Source organism: Vespa mandarinia, chromosome 2 (genome assembly GCF_050613455.1).
Source record: "Vespa mandarinia isolate Hongniang chromosome 2, ASM5061345v1, whole genome shotgun sequence".
In the NCBI taxonomy this organism is placed as follows: domain Eukaryota; kingdom Metazoa; phylum Arthropoda; class Insecta; order Hymenoptera; family Vespidae; genus Vespa; species Vespa mandarinia.
Window position 1 is genome coordinate 1,653,266 of NC_140811.1, and position 20,530 is coordinate 1,673,795.

General features: G+C 26.8%; 4 protein-coding genes across 8 annotated transcripts; 1 reads left to right on the forward strand and 3 right to left on the reverse strand.

Annotated features, from left to right (window-relative positions):
• Window positions 1-60: 60 nt before the first annotated feature.
• On the reverse strand, window positions 61-13,926 carry Hmgcr (HMG coenzyme A reductase). 5 transcript variants are annotated; one of them, XM_035887995.2, is made up of 10 exons: window positions 8,109-8,702; window positions 6,909-7,245; window positions 4,988-5,213; window positions 4,788-4,899; window positions 4,532-4,616; window positions 4,013-4,310; window positions 3,727-3,878; window positions 2,232-2,772; window positions 918-2,158; window positions 61-851 (listed from the first exon to the last, which is right to left on the reverse strand). In XM_035887995.2, the coding sequence occupies exons 3-10, from the start codon at window positions 5,168-5,170 to the stop codon at window positions 740-742; spliced, it is 2,724 nt and encodes a 907-aa protein (XP_035743888.1). In that variant the 5' UTR covers window positions 5,171-5,213; window positions 6,909-7,245; window positions 8,109-8,702; the 3' UTR covers window positions 61-739. The 5 variants fall into 5 exon arrangements, with proteins under 5 accessions (XP_035743888.1, XP_035743889.1, XP_035743890.1 ...); XM_035887996.2 differs by lacking the exon at window positions 6,909-7,245 and having other exon boundaries at window positions 8,109-8,234; window positions 8,326-8,701; XM_035887997.2 differs by lacking the exons at window positions 6,909-7,245; window positions 8,109-8,702 and adding an exon at window positions 13,779-13,926.
• Window positions 13,927-14,045: 119 nt separating this feature from the next.
• LOC118451451 (U6 snRNA-associated Sm-like protein LSm2) lies at window positions 14,046-15,200 on the forward strand. Its single transcript, XM_035888006.2, has 4 exons — window positions 14,046-14,513; window positions 14,613-14,680; window positions 14,761-14,851; window positions 14,972-15,200. The coding sequence occupies exons 1-4, from the start codon at window positions 14,511-14,513 to the stop codon at window positions 15,095-15,097; spliced, it is 288 nt and encodes a 95-aa protein (XP_035743899.1). The 5' UTR covers window positions 14,046-14,510; the 3' UTR covers window positions 15,098-15,200.
• A 146-nt stretch (window positions 15,201-15,346) lies between these two features.
• On the reverse strand, window positions 15,347-16,809 carry LOC118451450 (carbonyl reductase [NADPH] 1). The gene is made up of 4 exons (XM_035888005.2): window positions 16,648-16,809; window positions 16,304-16,564; window positions 15,921-16,159; window positions 15,347-15,826 (listed from the first exon to the last, which is right to left on the reverse strand). The coding sequence occupies exons 1-4, from the start codon at window positions 16,663-16,665 to the stop codon at window positions 15,523-15,525; spliced, it is 822 nt and encodes a 273-aa protein (XP_035743898.2). The 5' UTR covers window positions 16,666-16,809; the 3' UTR covers window positions 15,347-15,522.
• A 200-nt stretch (window positions 16,810-17,009) lies between these two features.
• Window positions 17,010-19,882, reverse strand: Pop1 (POP1 ribonuclease P/MRP subunit). The gene is made up of 3 exons (XM_035887999.2): window positions 19,556-19,882; window positions 18,150-19,484; window positions 17,010-18,073 (listed from the first exon to the last, which is right to left on the reverse strand). The coding sequence occupies exons 1-3, from the start codon at window positions 19,677-19,679 to the stop codon at window positions 17,010-17,012; spliced, it is 2,523 nt and encodes an 840-aa protein (XP_035743892.2). The 5' UTR covers window positions 19,680-19,882.
• Between the last annotated feature and the right edge of the window lie 648 nt (window positions 19,883-20,530).

Consider the following 20,530-nt stretch of genomic DNA (forward strand, 5'->3'; position numbering starts at 1 on the left):
AAAACATTAAAATCTTAAAATATATTTAGAAACATTATTATTTTTATATAGTAGTGTAGATTTTTACATTTTTTTATTTCGTACATAATTATTAACATACTATACATAATGTACATAATAATTAAATCGTTTTTTTGTTAAAATAACACAGCATTTAGTTACAGTAAATCTGTTTAATAATATATATTAAAAGTATAATTATATTCGACCTATTACAGTCTACACCTAGTGCAGTCTTTATTTGATAAAATTAAATCGAAATACCATTTACTTAAAAATATTGCACTAATATCTTCAAAATAAGAATTTCTATATATAAATTATTTATGTCTATATTCTTATTGTGATAAAAAAGAATAAAATATGAATTTTTCATATACATTTGTACATGTGAATTTATGAATATAATATAGAAGTATTTTATATTCATAAATTTCACAGATCATAATAAAAATCTAGACATAAAATAATACGATACTAAACAACAGAAAATAATTATACTTTAAGTAAACAATTTATGTACATTAGCGTATTTGCTTTTATCTTTAGGCTTATTTTTCTCTAAAAAAAGTTTTTTGATGTTCTATTGTCATGTTCATCTTTTATAGGAAGAAATATCTATATTTTAACATTGTATTTCTTTGGGAGACAAAAAATAATGTGATAGTTCATACAGTATTACCTTTTTTTCTTCATAATCACATTAAAAGGTATACCATAAATATTACTAAAACTTACTTTAATATTCTGAACACTGTTTTGGTAAAGGTAGTGATATACTTGGTACTGATAGTTTTTCTTCTTTAGTACTTTGCACAATGCTCATTGGATTACTTACTGTTGTCGATGATCTGAAATCAAAATTATTTCTTAAATTATAGTATAGCAAATATTATCATGAAATTTAAATAACATACCTGTTATGCCTAAGATGACTTTTGACTAAATGTCCAGCTGTTAGAGCAGCCAATAGAGATAATTCTCCTGCAAGCACTGTAGCACAAACTATCCTTGCTAATCTACTGGCATTTTCACCAGGTTGTTCTATATTTGCTCCTTTTACACCTAACATAGCTAAACACGCACTTTGTGCTGGAAGTCCTGTTCCACCTCCCACGGTACCTATTTCAATACTTGGCATTGTGCAAGAGATATATAAATCTGTACCATCTGGTCCCGATGGTTCCATCAGTGTCATGCAATTGCTACTGGTCACATTTTGTGCAGGATCTTGTCCAGTAGCTATAAAAATGGCAGTCACTATATTCGCGGCATGAGCATTAAATCCTCCTATGCTACCCGCTATTGCTGATCCTATCAAATTTTTGCTTATATTGACATCCACTAATGCATGAACAGATGTCTTTAGTATATTTGTCACTATTTCTGATGGCACCACTGCTTCACAAACTACACTTTTACCTCTACCTTCAATCCAATTTACAGCGGCTGATTTTTTGTCTGTACAGAAATTACCACTGAGAGATAAAACTTCCATATCAGGGAAATATGATTGCACTGTCTGTAGAGATTTTTCTGTTCCCTTTGAAAGCATGTTCATTCCCATAGCATCACCAGTTTTGGCTACGAAGCGAATAAATAAATGTCTTCCTGCATTTCGTACATTAATTTTAATCAATCTAGCAAATCTGCTAGTTTGATCAAAACTAACTTTCATTTTTTGAAAGTTTTCTTGAGTTTGCATCCATGACATGGCTTCGCTTGCTCTAACGATATTCGGAAACCGAACAACCGGTCCTCTTGTCATACCATCTGCTAATAGACGGCTTGTTACTCCGCATTTTAATAATGCTCTACTACCACGATTAGTAGATGCCACTAAACAACCTTCGGTCGTAGCCATAGGAACGTGAAAATATTCTCCATCGATTAATAAAGGTCCGGCAATGCCAACAGGTACTGGTACATAACCAATAACATTTTCACAACAGGATCCTAGTACTTTTGAGTAGTCATAGTTTTTAAATGGTATTTCCAGTAAATCATCAGTAAAATTTCCAGTAGTGCTTAATAAGAGTCGTCTGATACCGACACTTCTTTCCATATCTCCAACAGCTTTTTCCAATTGATATGCAGGTATATATTTATTTTGTACTAAATTAATGATCTCTGTATCCGTTAGTGCGTTTGTTCCAAGCTAGAAATAAATAAGGAATATCGTTTTACAATAATATTTATTAATAATTAACAAAGAAATACATTTTACTTACTTCAGATCGATAAATTTCAAGACACTCTTCTAAATTTCTTGGTTCAATATGCTGATGTGATGAATCTTTATTACTTGATGTATCCGTAGAATTCATTTTTTCATCAGTTTGTATTTCTTTATCAACAAGTTCTACGTTATGCTCATTTATTACTTCTATCCAATCATTATTTATTTCGGATAATGGAAAGACTGATCGTTGATTAGACATTATACCTTCGAACCGTCGTCTTAATGAAATATCCATCTTTTCTGTAGTAATAGTTTCTGATTCAATTATGTTCTCTGTATTATCTTCTTGGAATCTCAATTGTTTTGCTATGTCTCCTTTATCTTCAAAGAAAATGAATTTAATGGCCAATGCCAGAAGTAGAATTAATATAACTATATTTTCCGCACTAACTGATAACCAATTCATTAAATATTCTTTAATCTCTGAATGTTTCTCTGTTTCGTTATATGCGTTTACTACAATTTGTGAAATGGTTGGAATTGCACCTTCCACTGTATGCTCACTTCCACTACTTTTAAATGGCCAACGGCTGCAACCAAAGAATGATGAAATATAGAATACAAATATAACAATGAAAAATATAGATATCTACATTTAAATACTACATTAGTATATTCAATTACAAATTGGATGTTCACAATAAGATACTTTGTTTATATATAGGATGTTCTTCCATCAACGTTTTTTCTTAAACTGAAGTAGACTTAAAGAGACGATAGTAACGTGACAAAAGATACTAGAACTATGTGATATTTATTTTTAAACTCTCATTTTACTCTGTATAGAATGCCAATACATTTCTCATGTAATATTTAAACTCACTATGGATCGACATTATATTTATATATATTATTTATCGATATGACTTTTATCTGATGTTATTTTTATCATTTTTTCTTTTTTTAAAAAAGAAGAAAATCATAAGATTTACGGCGTATTTTTGTATTGAAATCTGTAAATATTTGTAAAACCGACTGTAAAAAAATCTTGTGTATAGAATACGGAAATTTAAACTTAAAGAGTTAAAATATATATATATATATATATAATATATATATATATATATATATATATTATATATATATATATATATATATATTATATATATATATATATATATATATATATTTTAACTTTTATATATATATAGTTATTCACACTAGATTGTAAAATCCCGCGAAATATGTAGAAATGTTCGAAATATATCATATTTCACAATGACGTTAAACCATTCATTGAATATGAACTAGATGTATACCTATGTCAGTGTCACAATGTGAACCTGACCCGTTAAATTTAAGAATAAATATTGCTACACAATTGCAAACGTAGAAATGTGTGTAGCAAAGGTTAGAGATGGCCGCGATAACTTTTTTCCTTTCTTAGAATTTTATAGAGAGCTTACTGTGTTATATTCTGAAAGATTGCGATGTATGAAAGATAGATTATTTTCAAGTTAGAAGGAAATTTATTGTTAAAATACCTGTTTGCATGAACCACGGATAAACCAGCAATCATAATTAATTTAACACGTTCTACTACAGGATTTGGTTTTTGTTCCTCTTCGTTTATAGAATACATCATAAAAATCTTATCTGCAGTTAATGGACCCATAGTGTGACTTCCCCGAGAAAGCTGCGGCAAATGTGAAATGTTAAACACGCGCTTGACATAAATATAATAATGAACAAGTTTTTTTTTTGTCTTTTTTTTCTCTTTTTTCTTTTTTTTTTTCTTTTTTTTTTTTTTTTTCTTATTCATATAATTACCTCGAGAATGAGTGATAAGCACGCGGGATAGAATGTCAAGAACACAACGTAATTTACAATTGCACCAAGACATGCAAAACTGCAGAGTGTCTCTAATCGTTTAAACCCTGATAAAGAGCCTATTCCAATGAGAAGTGTTTCGACTAGAGTATCCAATGTTATGGTTGGACCCAAAAGAGACATACCGCGTGCAATATTAGTGCGTACTTCTTCTTGATTTCTTGAACTTAATGCGAATTGTGCTAATATAGCAGCTTTCGAAAGATCAATCAATAATAAGAAAAAGAAGAGTGCATCCCTATAAATAAAAAAATTTTTGCATAAAGAATTAAATCGACTACCTTAACTGAAATATATTTTCTTATTCCCATCATTACGAAATACTTGGTATATAAAATATATGAGGTATAACAATTTAGAGAATTGTGATGTCAAAAAAAAAAAAAACAATAACAAAATAAATCTAAATGATTTGTTTATTACGATAATGTATTTGATTTTATGATATAAATAACTTACTTTAGATCGAAGATGCTGCGACCAAAATTTACAATACTAGATGTAAATATAACGCTTGAAAAAATTATAAATAAGCCAGCGATACCTGCACATAAAAAAGTTATTAATAAAACTTTAATATCTATATTTATTTATTCATATGGAATATTATAAATAAAGATTTATGTTATAAAATTGTCGTTTACATTTAATCTTTAATATGCATAAAAGTGAAACTTTATAAATAATATCGAATTTTCATTATAAATGTATTTACCTAATATATATTTTGAACCGAGTTTCTGAAGATTTCGAAATTGATGATATGTAAAAAGGATTGCGAGACATCTTATTATAGTCATTACTATAATTTCCACAGCGTTCAAATCCTAATCGATCAAAAATACATTTTATTGAAAAAAAAAAAATATATATATATATATATAACTATTAATTTTTGAAATATTATTTACTTACGTCAGGGTTACATCGACCATGCCGACAATTTACTGTTACTGGTAAAACATCAGCATCGTGAGTTTGTCCATTTCCAGTATCCATATTCAACATACAAGCTGTTAGAGTCAATGTTGTTACAATCACTTCTAATGGATGACTAGCACAAAATCTGCCATGTACTTCAAAGAGTTTTGCTAACATTTTGCCCAATTTTCTTTTTCTTTTTTCCTTCCAATATCCAAATCTATAAAATATATTTTCAGAATAAAAATTAAGCATTTGAAAGCATTTTACTCGAAATAAAAAACAGAAAAAAATAGAAAAATTACGTCAATTTTCGAGTAAGAAAAGAAAAAAGCGTAAAGAAATAAAAGGGGAATACAACGTAAAAATAAATATAATAATTAAAAAATAAAAATGGAAGGTCGAGAATATAATTAATATTGATATATTATTTTGATAATTATAATAATTAAATTTAAAATAATTAAAATATAATAATTAAAAAATAAAAATGGAAGGTCGAAAATATAATTAATATTGACATATTATTTTGATCTATTACATTATGTAATATTGCATTTACGAATGGATTGTTTTATTTTATGAATAATAAATTTTACGAATAATAAATTTTATGAATAATAAATGAGTAATAAGCGAAAAAATATTTGAAAATTATGTGTAATAAACTGAAACAGAAAAGGAAAAAATAAAGTTAGGACAAGCAAGTTTTTAAAGAGAATGTTTTCTTAATTTAATTTTCTTAGTATAATATACGAAATAAAAAAAAAAGGAATAAAGTAAAAAATGATAAAATTTTCTAATTGATATTGATTAATGAATAGAAATCAAATGACATTGATTATCAAAAGAAATTATTTATCTTTAATGAATGCATTATTAATTATCTGTTTTATAACATAATGAATAATGATAAATATTCTACTAATTTTTCTTTTCAATTATTCACAAAAATAAAAGGAAAAGAGAAAAAAATAATATTTTATAATAAATAATCGCACAAGAACAGTATCGATCTAGAATTTTATCATTCATTATTTTCTTACGTATAACTAGAAAAAAAGAAAAAAAAAAAGAAAAAAAAAAAAAGAAAAAAAAAAAGAAATACACGTCTGTTGAGATTGGTGACTTTCAAATAGTTAATAAAATAACTCTTAAGATAAGAATTTGTACATAACTAATTAATTAATTATCTTTTTTCATGATTAATACGTTCCGTGCCATATGTACCACCGGTGGTACACGTTAAACTTGATCTTTAAATGGTTTGGCACGAAAAATGTTAATGATGAATATTTAATAATATTTGCTAAAATAAATTTAATTCAAAAGTTCACTAATTAAGTTGACACAACTGTTTCGAAATTTATAAATATGTTTTTTTTGACTGTTTATAAATAAGTAAGAATAAATTATAAAACATAGAGTTTAGCTATAAACGTAGAAATTAGCATGGAAATCTTATTACTATTAAATTTTATATCTATATAGTATATATATTAGTAATAGTATATATATATATATATATATATATATATATATATATATATATATATATATACTAAATTTGATTGCATGATACTAAATTTACATTTACAACTATGTTTACATGAATATTAAAAAAAGAAAAAAAAATAAGGAAATAAAAAGAGCAATTTAATTTTTTAACCCTTAAAAACGCGTAATTCAATGAAAGCAATAATATTAAAAAAGAAAATTACACTACATCTGGCGTAATTGCGTTAAACCGCAAAACCGCATGAATCTCTTATACGTATATAAATTATTTTCGAGAATTACGTTTTCTTTTTCAAAATACAGGCAGCTATTATATATATATATATATATATATATATATATATATATATATATATATATACAAATAGTATATTTTTACACTTTCTTTGACATTCACCTTTCACACAAATTCAAATGTTGCAATGCCTGCAATTGAATGTCGGACTCACTCTCACTCTTACCCTCCCCCCCCCCTCTCTCTCTCTCTCGTTCACTCTCACACTTTATCTTTTTTCCTTTTATACACACTTTTCCATCTAACGTTTCTCCTTCGAACGCTTACAAGAGCAAGTCGGGAGAGAATGAGATCGTTTTTTAGCTGAAGCGATTTTTTGAACTTGAACGGATCATAGAAGTATAATAAAAACAGACTTTCGATCGTGTGTTCCACTTTTATGCATGACCTCGTGAACAAACGACGTTTATTTTCATCAATTTTCTTGTTATAAACAGATCTGATCAAAGAAAATAATTATTTTCTAATAAAAACGTTACTCATATGCGATTCAAAGGAAAAAAAAAAAAAAAAAAAAAAAAAAAGAGGAGAAAAAACCTCTCGACTTTTCTATGATGAGATGCATATACAGAATGTCATGTAAATCATGATATAAGCGACCGATTGATGATTTTACAAGGAGAGATAATTCAAAAAAGCAAAAGAAAAAAAAAAAAAAAAAGGATAGAGAGAGGAAAAAAGAATAATATTTTTTTTCATTTAAAACTTCGTTTCCGAGAAAAATAAGTTTGAAGATTAGTCGGGTACACGTATATTAATTATCAGTTTTTATTCATGTTGCTTTCTATTTCTCCACTTTTTTTTTTTTCGAAGATTTCTTAATAGAATTATTATAGGAATACGTATAAAATATATTAATACGTAATTGCGGAAATACGACAACAGTAATAATATAATCAAATTCATCGTTCTCAAAAATGAAATGTTAAACAAATATATATTATTCTTTTCTTAAAATTTATTTTTGCAGGTAAAATCACTATCTAACGTCGCAAATATCATGCTTTTGACAACACTTTTTATAGATATGCATACACACACATATATATATATATATATATATAGATAGATAGATAAATAGATAGATAGATAGATAGATAGATAGATAGATAAATACATATATGTACATAAGAAATAATAACACCAAAATTTTGATTTAATTCCCTCCAATATATGTTTTAAGATAACTTTTCAAGGAATAAACTGTTTCGTAGAAGTTCAAAGTTGGCTCATGTGTATGATATGATATATATATATTCTCTCTTCCTCTATATGATACACATACGTCACATACTAACGTACCAGTTTCGTCCACTTTACTGCTGACGAAGATGACAAGACGTCCACCTCTCAAGAAAACTAACAGAAACCTCGATCTTTTTGTCTTCTTTTTTGTCTTGCTATCTTCTCTGTCCCTTTCTTTTATATCTTTTTCGAATGAAAATTAAAAAAAATTCACGATGATTTTTACGTAAAATCCCGTTAAACGATGGATGTCAAAGAGCGCGCGAAAACTCACGTGCCGGAGTATCTCGTAGACTCCTCGTCAAATTCTTACTTTCGTCGAAAGTGACAGAGAAGCGATCTCGAGGGGAAAGAAGGGAGTAAGAGGTAGAACTAACAAACGCAATCGGATAGAAAGTGGCAAGGTGAAACCGTAAGACGACACTACACGCTCGAAGAGAACCGAAAGTCTTTTTCGAATGAACATGAATTCGTAAGAAACGCGGTCGCAAACAACGACGACGACAACGACGGGGATGATCTATAACTCAACAAATTAAAAGGCACGAAGACGAAGACGAGGACGAAGACGAAGACGACGATCAACGGACAACGTCTGCACTCGAGCCAACGAACAGAAATGAACTTATACTGCCCATCGCATCGAGGTCTCCTTCATTGATTCTCTTTTCTTCTCTTTCTGATCCTCCCCACCATTTAAAATACAAAGACCAAACGGAACGTTTGATATTCGGGGATATACATAAAAGTTGTTGCCAGTATTTATTTACATTTTTTTCTTTTTTTTTTTTTTTTTTTTTTTTTTTTTTTTTTTTACAGTGAAATTCATACAATAATTAAATCAATCGTTTATGTCTCTTCTATTTCTGGCTTTATTATTATATTAACAAAATTTAAATGTTTGAGATAATTTTTAACCGTTGGCCATCAAAGTATATTGATAAGTCATTTAAATTAACATTATGAAATAAATAGAATCAAAATTTTGTAAATATATTATATCGATATAATTATATACATTAAATATAATTTACTAGATATAACTATTAACTTATCGGAAAAAAAAAGAAAAAAAAAGAAAAAAAAAAAGAAAACAAGGTTAATGTTTATTGAAAAAATATGTATTTAAATTACAAATTTATTCTTATATATTATTACCTACTTTTGAATTTCAAACTTATTATCTTAGTTGGGGTTGGTCTTTTATGATAGATCCGATAATACATTATCGGCAAAAAACAAATATAAAAAGCAAAATAAGTAAAATTAAAATAAGAAAAAATGAAGGAGCCGTTTTTCTTGTCGATAAGATTGATTACCTTCTTTCTTATCGTGAATTAATTATCACAGATGAATAAATTTAAAAATAGATTTTATAATAAAAACTTTTAGTAATGACACATTTTTGGAGATAGTCTTGTCATTTTCTTTTTTTCCTGTTTTTTCTTTTGTTAATATAATCAAACATAGATGTTATAATTGTACAACGAGTGAAAAGTGAATTTGTGTTAATATATTTTAATTATCAAACATGCATAAAATTTCCTAATCGATAGTAAATGCAATTGATAAGTATGTTACAATACTATCTCGTTAGAGTTAATAGCGAAAATGAAACTTACGCAACTAACAGGACGCGTTTGCCATTAAGAAAGAAAGGGAAAAAAAAAGAAAAAAAAAAAAGAGTAAAAAAAAGAAAAGAAAAAAAAAAGAAAAAAAGAAAAGGAAAAGGAAGAATGTAGTTAAGCGATAGTTTACTATGATTTTTTTATTTGCTAATGATCCAAAAGAAAAAAAAAAAAAAAAGAAAAAAAAAGAAATATATGTGAAGGCCATCATATAATATCCTTTCTCTTTGTATTTATTCTTCGTGAAAATTATTGTTTGATTCATAATCAATGATACAAAACGTTAGACGTAAAAAATTTAATTACGCCCTATTCAATTTCGTCAAAAATATTTTATAGCAAATAAAAAGAAATTTCTCTTTCTAAGATATATAATATATCGCGCGTCTGTCTGTGTGTGTGTGTGTGTATGTCCTTAGAAATACATCCGAAAGTTTTTCTCGCGCTTTCTCTCTCTTAAATCAAGTTCACGGTCTAAAGAAGATTAGAAACGGACGTAACTATTTCCCAAACACAGAGAATATTTCAAAATAACTCCTTCGTTCTCTCCATCCTATCTTTTCGAGAAAACCAAAATAAGAGCTTTGTCGTCGTTCTAAGATATTCTAAATTCATCCGAAATGTTTATCCTAAGCGCTTACGTACGTGGTTTCTGTGCTTTTGTATGGAAAGCAAAGATCTGGATGGAAAGAGAAACGATGAAAGAGAAGAAAAGAACGATGAAAGTAACGAAATCCATAATCGAAGATTACGTAATCATGAAAATATATACTGATTAAACATTTACTGCGAAATAAACGAACATTTATCTTTTTGAAAAACCATATGATCGAAGAAGATACTATCAAATATATTTAAATAAATTATACGTTAACCTTCCCTATTATTTAATAATTTTGTTCTGTCGAAAAAAAAATAAAAAATTCACTCATTCGAAAGTTATAATAGAATCATTAATATTGGTATAATTAAATACATTAATTAGTCTTTTTTCACGACTTTTTAAGGTATTTTTTTTCTTTTTTCTTTTTTTTTTTTTTTTTTCAGATTGTAAAACTACAAGCTAAACTTGTACAACTATATTACTAAGTTTATCATAATCTGAGGAAAAAGAAAAGAAAGAAGTCTCGAAAAGTCGATCTTTAAAATTATTTAAAAACAATAAATCCGTTCTGTATACGTATAATATTTAATCTATTATATGTAACTATATATTTATTCATATAAATGTATAACGTCAGAATAATATAACGTCAGAATAATATGACGTTATAGAGGGTTAACGAATAATTTATCATTTTCTTGATAACAATTATAATATTAAATCTACTGTACGTAACTGTATATTTATTCATATAAATGTATGACGTCAGAATAATATGACGTTACAGAGGGTTAACGAATAATACATCATTTTCTTGATAACGATTACGTCTGGGATTATAAATAAAGTTGATATAATTTCTCGTTAATAGATCAAATAACCCAATTTAAAGTTTCAAATGAATTTTATAATTAGATTAAATTATTTTTTCCTTTAAGGGATATCCAATGCGTTGTATCAATATGTCTGTTACATTTTTATCTTCTTTGAGATAAGATATATATTTTATGAAGAAAAATATAACTGAATTATATTTACAATTAAAATAGGAATTCTACTTAATTTTCTAAAACTAGAAAAATTTCTAAAACTAGAATTAGAGTTACGAAAAAATATCACATTGGTATATTTCAAGATACAACATCGTTATTATGAAAGAAACTATATCGACAAAAAAATAGATTATATCGTTAATAATTAATGAAATAGAATTTTCTTAATGACTATATATCGAATGTTGATTTTATTTAAATGTATGAGTCAAGAATGATAAAAGAGACTAAAGAAAAATCAATACGAAGGGGAAAAACGAAATATGTGACTTATGTTGAGAGACGACGAATATAGTTAGAATAGCGATATACATTAGATCGTTTGAAAAGGAAACTTCCAAAATGTCTATACGTTTGAACGAGACTGATGACCACGATAAAATTTGAGTAGAATCTTTTTTTATCTCTTTCTTTCTTTCATTTCTTGTCTCTCTCTCTCTCTCTCTCTCTCTCTCTCTCTCTCTCTCTCTCTTTTTATTTTGGGTACACCTTTATCGAAGTAAGCTGACTTTTCCCGGAACTATTTGAAATACAAGGAAGGTTACTCCATGCTTCGAGTCATGCATCTTTATCATTCTAATCGTTATTATAATAGTTTATTCTTTCTCAATCGAATCGTCGTTATTCAACGTTATATTACGTGATTGTAATTTCAAGTAACGTTAAATAATTCTTTAGTAAAAGAAAGTAGCTAACTATGTGCTAGATATGACGAATATACAAATGAATTTCTCTTCTATGTTCGATATATTTTTGAGATATATGTATAAAAGAAAATAAATTTTTAAAAAGATTAAAAACTTATTGAATAAATTAATAAATTTTAAAAATTATCACACATATAAATTTTTCACTTTCTTCGGACGATCCCTTATAAATTTAAATTATGGTATATTTATCATATTAATATAAATTAAAGGAATTTTTATTTGAGGAAATATTTGCAATCTCATTAAGATCCATTAGTCATTAATACAAATTCATTTGCATTTTTGGCCAAACCTTAAAGAAATTTCTTTGTAAGAAATTAATTTAAAATCAAAGCGCGCGCAAAAACGTGTGACGTATTATACGTAGATAGGTTTTATCTGTAGTTGCTCTCAAAAAACGTGAACGTCATACATTAAACCCTCGAACAATATTATAAATAGAACTAATATAAAAATAATCATCGATTCATATGAATTAATTGCCCCCAAAGCAGATAAACAGTTATGATTCACGTAAATGTTCAACCGAGAAAGATAAGATGCAAACTTTATTGCAATTAATAAATATATATACTTACTAAGTTTTTTTGATATACATATAAAATGACGTCGATGAGATATTGCGAAACAAGCACATGAAATAGTTACTTTAGTAAGACTACTTTTTCTTCCGCTCAAATGTTTAATTAACTACAATTTTGTCAACATCACGTATATATATGTTTTTACCTTGAGGAAACTATTTTATTATCAGTTAATATTTGTTAAACTTATCTACAATGTTTTTAAGTATATAGTTTCCTATTACAATTAAATGTAATTTTGCATTATCTTATTTAAAAAGAAAAAACCTACGTCATATGATTATCTTTGTTATGTAATAATCATCTACATACAGCTCACTGATTAGCTTTTTTATAACATTTATTTATTATTATTATTCATCCATAATGTAATTCATTTTCCTACAAGTTATCTTTTCTTATTCATTATATCATGTATATCTCAAATATGTTTAATTGTATGAAATAAAAGGTATTTTTTCATATATATTGTTTATATTATCAAAACAGTAATGATAAAATTAGTAATGATAAAATTATTAATTTTATCAATTCTTTTATTAAATCTATCAGTTATTTTATCATTCAATGATATTGCTCAATTTCTATGATTACACTTTTATGAGTTATCTAATTAATTTATTATTCTTAAATATTTAAGAAATCTATAAATGAATGTTAGTGTTGTAACTAATAATAAAAAAGATTTAAAAATTTCATACTTTAATATAATATATGTACCACAAATATGGAATATAATATTGACCAAAAGGAAAAATTTGTATGTATCACAAGTGTAGCGTATAAAATTAGCGACAAAAATAATCTATGTGCATGCAATTTTTACACATTGCTCATATAATTATTATAACATTTTTTATATATAAATCATCATTTTGTCAAAGATAATATCCATTCTATGAAAATAAGATAAGTTTAAAATTGTATAAAATATTTTCATATGGGTATTGTAGTATTAATATTTCCACCATATACATAACAATACTTCGAATAACTTTATAATTGCAAAAAAAAAAACAAAAAATTCAAATGATAATCGAATTGTTGTCATGATTAGTTTTCTGATGAAAGTGTTAAAACACGAGGAAAAATATTTCTGTATAAACTATATAATATTAACAAAATTTTAATTTTCAGTAACACTCTTACCGTTTTCTTTCGACGTATATCACTCAGCCAATCAAAGTAATATCGTCAAATAAATATCGATAAAATTACTTCTTTATATTTTTTTCCTCTACGTTAACCATTTTATGCCTACAACACGAAGACGCCTAATCGAAACGTTGGAACTCGTAAAAATTGAATAATAGTGTCATGTAGCACCTCTGGCGATTGCATGATGTACTAATATTTCACTACGCCTTCCCAATTGTTAAAGAAAATATTTCAAATTGTTATTTACTTTATTCATTGTTACAAGATATTAATCATGTAATACATATATCCCTTATATTTAATTTACAAAACAATATCATTTTACAAATTATAACAAATGATATAATTGATCGTTTATTTATTTTTAATAAAATATGAAAATGTTAATATCGAATAAATCAGAAAAAGGTATCTGAAATTAAAATTATTGCATAGACATCTTATCATATGTCGATGTGGATGATTAAAAGAGCTCTATCTGTACAGTGTAATAGTAAACTAATGTAAGAAAGTTAGCGCGCGTTTTCTGTAAAGTTTGGCGGCCCTGATGAGAGTACAGACGAATATTATACCGGCATCATTAATCTAACCTTATCTTGAGACGTCATGACAATGACTTCATTCTAATTTATTGATTTTTTCTTATAAACAACGATAAATAGAATTCAAACGACCAAGAAAAATAAAATTCTCTATATTTGACGCTATTAATTCCATATAAAAATGGTAAGTTCGAATTTAAATTTATAAATATTTGAAAGCACATAAAAAAAAACCAAATATTATAATATATAAAATAATATATATATAATATATATCTTTTAGTTGTTCTACTCATTTTTCAAATCCTTAATTGGAAAAGATGTAGTCGTGGAATTAAAAAATGATCTCAGGTAATGTTTATTCCAATTTTTCTTTTTGTCTAACAACAACAACAAGAACAACAATATACAACGTAGATATACATTTGCAGCATTTGCGGTACTTTACATTCTGTGGACCAATATCTTAATATAAAATTGACCGATATAAGTGTAACAGATCCAGATAAATATCCTCATATGGTATGTAATATTAATTAATGATATTTCATTTCAATTGTTTTTAAATGATAATATTCATTTTTATTTTTTAATTTTTTTTTTTAATGATCATATTTATTGTAACAATGTGTTACATTTCAGCTATCAGTAAAGAACTGCTTTATTCGTGGATCAGTAGTACGATACGTACAACTTCCTGGAGATGAAGTGGATACACAGCTTTTGCAAGATGCAGCCCGTAAAGAAGCAGCAGTTCAAACAAGATGACATGTTTTTCTTTTGAAATATCTTATTATTTCATTGATTCATTTTATACAAACTATATTAAAGATATCAATTAATTTAAAAATATAAACACATGGTTATTGCATATGTTTAAGTTCTCTCCATATATATTGTCTTTACATGTACAAAAGCAGGTTTAAAAGAGATATTTAAAAATGTTATTTTTACAAGTATAAATTTATTCAAAGAAGTATGCTAAACATTTTATTAAACATCATTCTTTATTCTTGTTTTTTTTTTCTTTTTGTACTATGAATTACTTGATAATACAATATCTCATGAAAAATATAAGCATTATATTTGTAACAATGCATAAAGATTCATGTTCATTTTATCATTTATATATAGTTCTGTTTTCTTGCATTGAAATGACAGTGCAATTATGTAGTATTATATGTTAAAGTATTTTATTTCCATTCTGATAGAGTTTTGTCATACCAGATATATTTTCCCTTTATTTCAGTATTATTCGGTAGCAATGCACAATAAATTGGGGCTACAGCACCTTCATCGGGTGTAAGAGGCCCTTTATGACTGGTCATATCGGTATCCACATAACCAGGATGTACAGCATTTACTACTATATCTTCTCGTGGATCATTATTAAATTTAGCCTGATGTATTACAGCTAAAGCAGAAACACCTATTTTACTGGCCACATAAGCAGAATTGGACCAACCATTTTGTAAATGAATATTCTTTTTCGCATCACTAAAAGGTATATTAATTACATATATGTGTGTGTAGTAAGAAAGCATTATTAAAATATAATTTAAAAAAATGTAAGCAACCATTCTTAACTTACTCAACAAATTTATGCATAATGTTATCCAATTCCTCTTCCGTTAAATTTGGGTTAGATATTTTTTCTTTTAATGATTCACCAGAAATATTTATTAAACGACCAGAACTACTGGACAAATGTACAACGCGACTATGTGGTCTAAGTAGCGGATAAAGTTTCTCACATATTTTTCTCAAACTGAAGTAATTTACCTTCAGAGTTTCTTCTGCTTGATAACCAAAAGGTTCGGTTGCATCTGTCTATGTATATATATACATATATATATATATATACTAATGGTTATTGTAAAATTCTGTTTAGAAAAAAAAAGATAAAAAAAAAAAAAAAATAAAATAAAAAAAAAAAAAAAGAAAAGAAAGCAGTTTAAAAAAAATCATTTTTACCTGGAAAGAAATTGCTGCATTATTGATCAATACATCAAGTCCATTATATGTTTTTTGTAAATAATCGCGAAAAGTATTGATACTGTTTTCATCAGTAATGTCGAGTTGATGAAATTTTACTTTCAATCCTTCTCCTTCTAATTTTTTGACAGCATTTAAACCACGCTGAGTATCACGAGCAGTGAGATAAATAATACCATCAAATTGTTTACAAAGCCCTTTGACAATGGCTAAACCAATGCCCTTGTTTCCTCCAGTCACCTAAAATATATAAATCCATATATTATGGAGAATAATTTGTAAGAAACGTAGAATGTATTATATTTGAATATTTATATACGTACTACAGCGATACGTTCCATGTTGTATCTAAATCGATTATAAAATGCAATTTATCGAAGTACAGATATAACTTCGTAGTTCAGAGTTATGTAAATAAAGTTAACGATGATAATTTTTTTTTTTAAACAGACTAGATCAAAATATTTTTGCGATAAAAAGGAGGAAAAATTATGGAAAAATTATTTATGTAAATACAAGATTCTTTAAATTGATATTATTTAAAAATAACTTGTTGATTCATACAATGGCGGAATATCACTTTTTTTTTTGATGATTAGATAACAATACTTTTTGTATTAAAAAAAAAGAAGAGAAAATTTTTATTGCCTTAAAAATATTTCAATAAATTTCTTTTAATAATTAATTAATTAAATAATATTTCTAAACGAGCTGCCCTATATTGTCTTGACCGATTATTCCTAATAAGAACAATATTACTTTCTCTGGCAATCATTGCAATCACAGATTGTATTGTAACATAACCTATTCCAATGCCTTTAGCCTCGCTAAAAGAAAAATTTCCTAATGTTATATATCCCATTATTTCTCTTTTACATGAATTTCGTACTTCTGTACAATCCGGTAAATAAAGTTTAGACATTTTGTATGAATGTTCCAATATTACTTTACGACTTTTTTTCAATAAGTTCTGCCTTAAATTTCTTATTTCAATGTTGTAATTTACTTTGTTTGCATTTTCTTCAAATGCATCACTTATTGTCTTTTCCAATGCTTTTTTATGACGTATTCTTTGTCTTCTATATCGTTTTAACAATAACAAATGATTCTTTCGTAACATTTTTCGCAGACTTTCATTTGGATCTTTATTTATTTTTTCTACTGGTCCTGACCAACGTTTATCATGTTTCAATCTCTCTAAATCTTCATCTGTTGGTGCACATATTATAGCAAACATTTTTGGATTGCCCTTATTTAAAATAGATATTCTAACGCGTATTAAACAATTTTCATTATTTAATGCATTATCCAAAGTAATCTTAGAAGCAGGAATTTTACGTTTATTTTTGCTTTTCTTTAATTCAAAAGAAGAAAGATTTGTTTGTAATTGTATCAATGTAGTTCGATTCCTTAAAACATAAAAATCATTCATGCCTGACCATTCCTTCATTAAAATATGCCATTCGCAAAAGAAAGGACTAGAAATACCCAATTTTATAAAATTAACTCGTCTATTAGGTGGATATCGAAAATATTTTTCTTTCCAATATTCTTTTGTAGAAAGAGCTTCTCTATTATAAGCAAGTGTATCGGGTTCATTAATGTCTGGTGAATTTGTAATAGCAGTTTCAAATACTATTGATTTTGTTTCTCTCAGAGCTCCGACCCTTGTACAACGATATATGAAACCAAGCCAGAATGCCATTGCCCATCCTGATGGTATAATGATATCAATACCCGAAGCTAAACCTATTAATAAAAGTTCATAGTAATAAAGATTCTTGATATTATCAAATATTATATTTGTTATGAAATTTACACAAACCTGTATTACAATTACCAGGTTTTTGAATAACGAGTATAGGAATTTTTGCAATTACATCTTCATTAAATTGATTATCATTGCTTACACCAGGAACTAAATTGTTGCTTCTTAATTTATTAATTATAATATTGGATAGATATGATTTACTAATTTTCTGACGCATATTTTTATCCCATATTGGACTATCATTTGAATCTGCCAATGGCATAGTTATTGTTTCAGAATCTGTAACTTGTTTCTGTGGTTTTGTTCTTTTTTCAGGTAAATAAAAACGTGGATCTAAAACAGTGAATCCCAAGACCATATTTCGTGGTAATTGATGAGGAGAATTTAATGATTGTAATGTCTGCCACAATTTCTCTTGGATTTTAAAAGTTTTGAAATTCTTTTGATCGCTATAATAATCTTTATACCATGTATCCTTAATGTCAAGAGAATCTTTTTTATCTTCTGTAACATCATCACAATCCATTTTTGATTCAATTATTGTTGATAAATTTTGTTTAATATTGGGTAATTTAAATGTATTCGTTAACACGTCTAACGTCAATGGACCACAGAGTCTAAATCTATTCAAAGTACCTTTCAATAAATTCAATCGACAATTACTTTCATTGCTATAAGAATTTTGTAATTGATTAAATGATGTTGATCCTTCGTCTTCAATAATACAGGAATTAAATTTAAAACTGGACATAATATCAAATAAAATATCATCATAAAATGCTGGATGAACCCAAATCCAAATGGTTCTTTGATCACAATTATCAGATTTCCATAGAAAGTGTACATTCCCTATGGGAAACAATGGAAAACTATTTTTCTTGAAAAACATTAATGTACCTTCTCTTGTACCATTAATGTATACCTTTGCACCAAATGTTAATTCATTTGGATTGCAATGTGATTTCAAAGTTTCTTTTAAAATATTTTCCGGTCCAATTATTTCAATACAAGCATAATAAGAAAGATCTTGTATCAAACAATGTTTTCTAATGGCACGATAATTTGCTTTAAAGCATTTATCATTCGCAAAATCAGCGATTCTATATCCCCATTGTTCAACCATATGAAATCGTTTTGCATGCCATATATGAGTTTCTAACCAAGCTTTTTTTCGTTGTCTTCGATTGTATTCTAGAAGTAAATTGGATGGACGTCTGCGATATTTACGTGAAGGCCTTTTATTTTTTGGTGGTAAACCGGACTTGATCATTTGATTTAAATGTGCTTCCCGTAATCTCCTTGGCAATCTTTTGACATTATGTGACATAACTCGTCTACGCATATGTATGGGAAGCTTTTGAAAGACCAATTTTGATTGTTGAGGATTCTCTACAACAAAAAAAAAATAATACTTACACATATAAAATAATACCATCAAAATTAATAAAATAATCAATTACCTATGGCATGAGTCATTGCTGCAATTTCGCTAGCTCTTGCAGCAGCTAATTTCATAATAGAAACATCATATGGTAATGATTGTGTTCCACCCAAAAATATATCAAATTGTTCTTTATTTTCCATGTTGATAAAATTATAAGAACAAAATAAAATTTCTATCTAAATATATTTGTCAAGAATAATTTACGACTATAAAAAATTCAAAATCTTTCGGCAACAATTTCTTTTGTATATTATTTATAATTTTTGTAATTTAACCTCTTTCATAAAGCACAATAAAATAACGCCGAGACAGAAGCACGTGTATAAATGTACAGTTACGTTTATTTTTCTATATGCGATTGTACATTACCTACAGCGCCACGATCCTTCCGTCGTAGAACTACAAATCAATATGGAGTATGTAAATTAATATGTTCGAATTTTAGAACTAATTTATTATTCTAAAGAAAACTATTACAAGAGAAAGATATTTATTGATTCGTTTTTAATAAATAATTAATCCTAAGGTAATGTTTCAAGAATATTATATAAATATCATATATCGACGTATAATAAAACATAATATTAGAATTTTAAAAACATGAACGAAGAACGCGGTCAGTATTACTGAAAACAAAAAAAAACAAAGAAAAAGAACGATAGAAAATGGAGTATGTGGCCGTTACACCAACCAATAATTATCTTATAAGAGATATCTACTTTATGAAACATTAAATATGAAATGTTTATTACTTATAAAGCTGTCGATAGTTCGTAGTTTCCTTGGTCGTTGTTTAATATTACAACGAACGGTGATGTGTGCTACATCATTTACTGTCACTCATGTAATTTCTTTCACCCATGTAATTTCACGAAACAATATAAAAATATTGCCTGTCATAGAATTTCTCTCTTTTGCAGATGTGCTATATTTAAATTCGTACGAAGGAATATGTATGCCGTAGTATTAAATAATGGGCAATACATTTTTA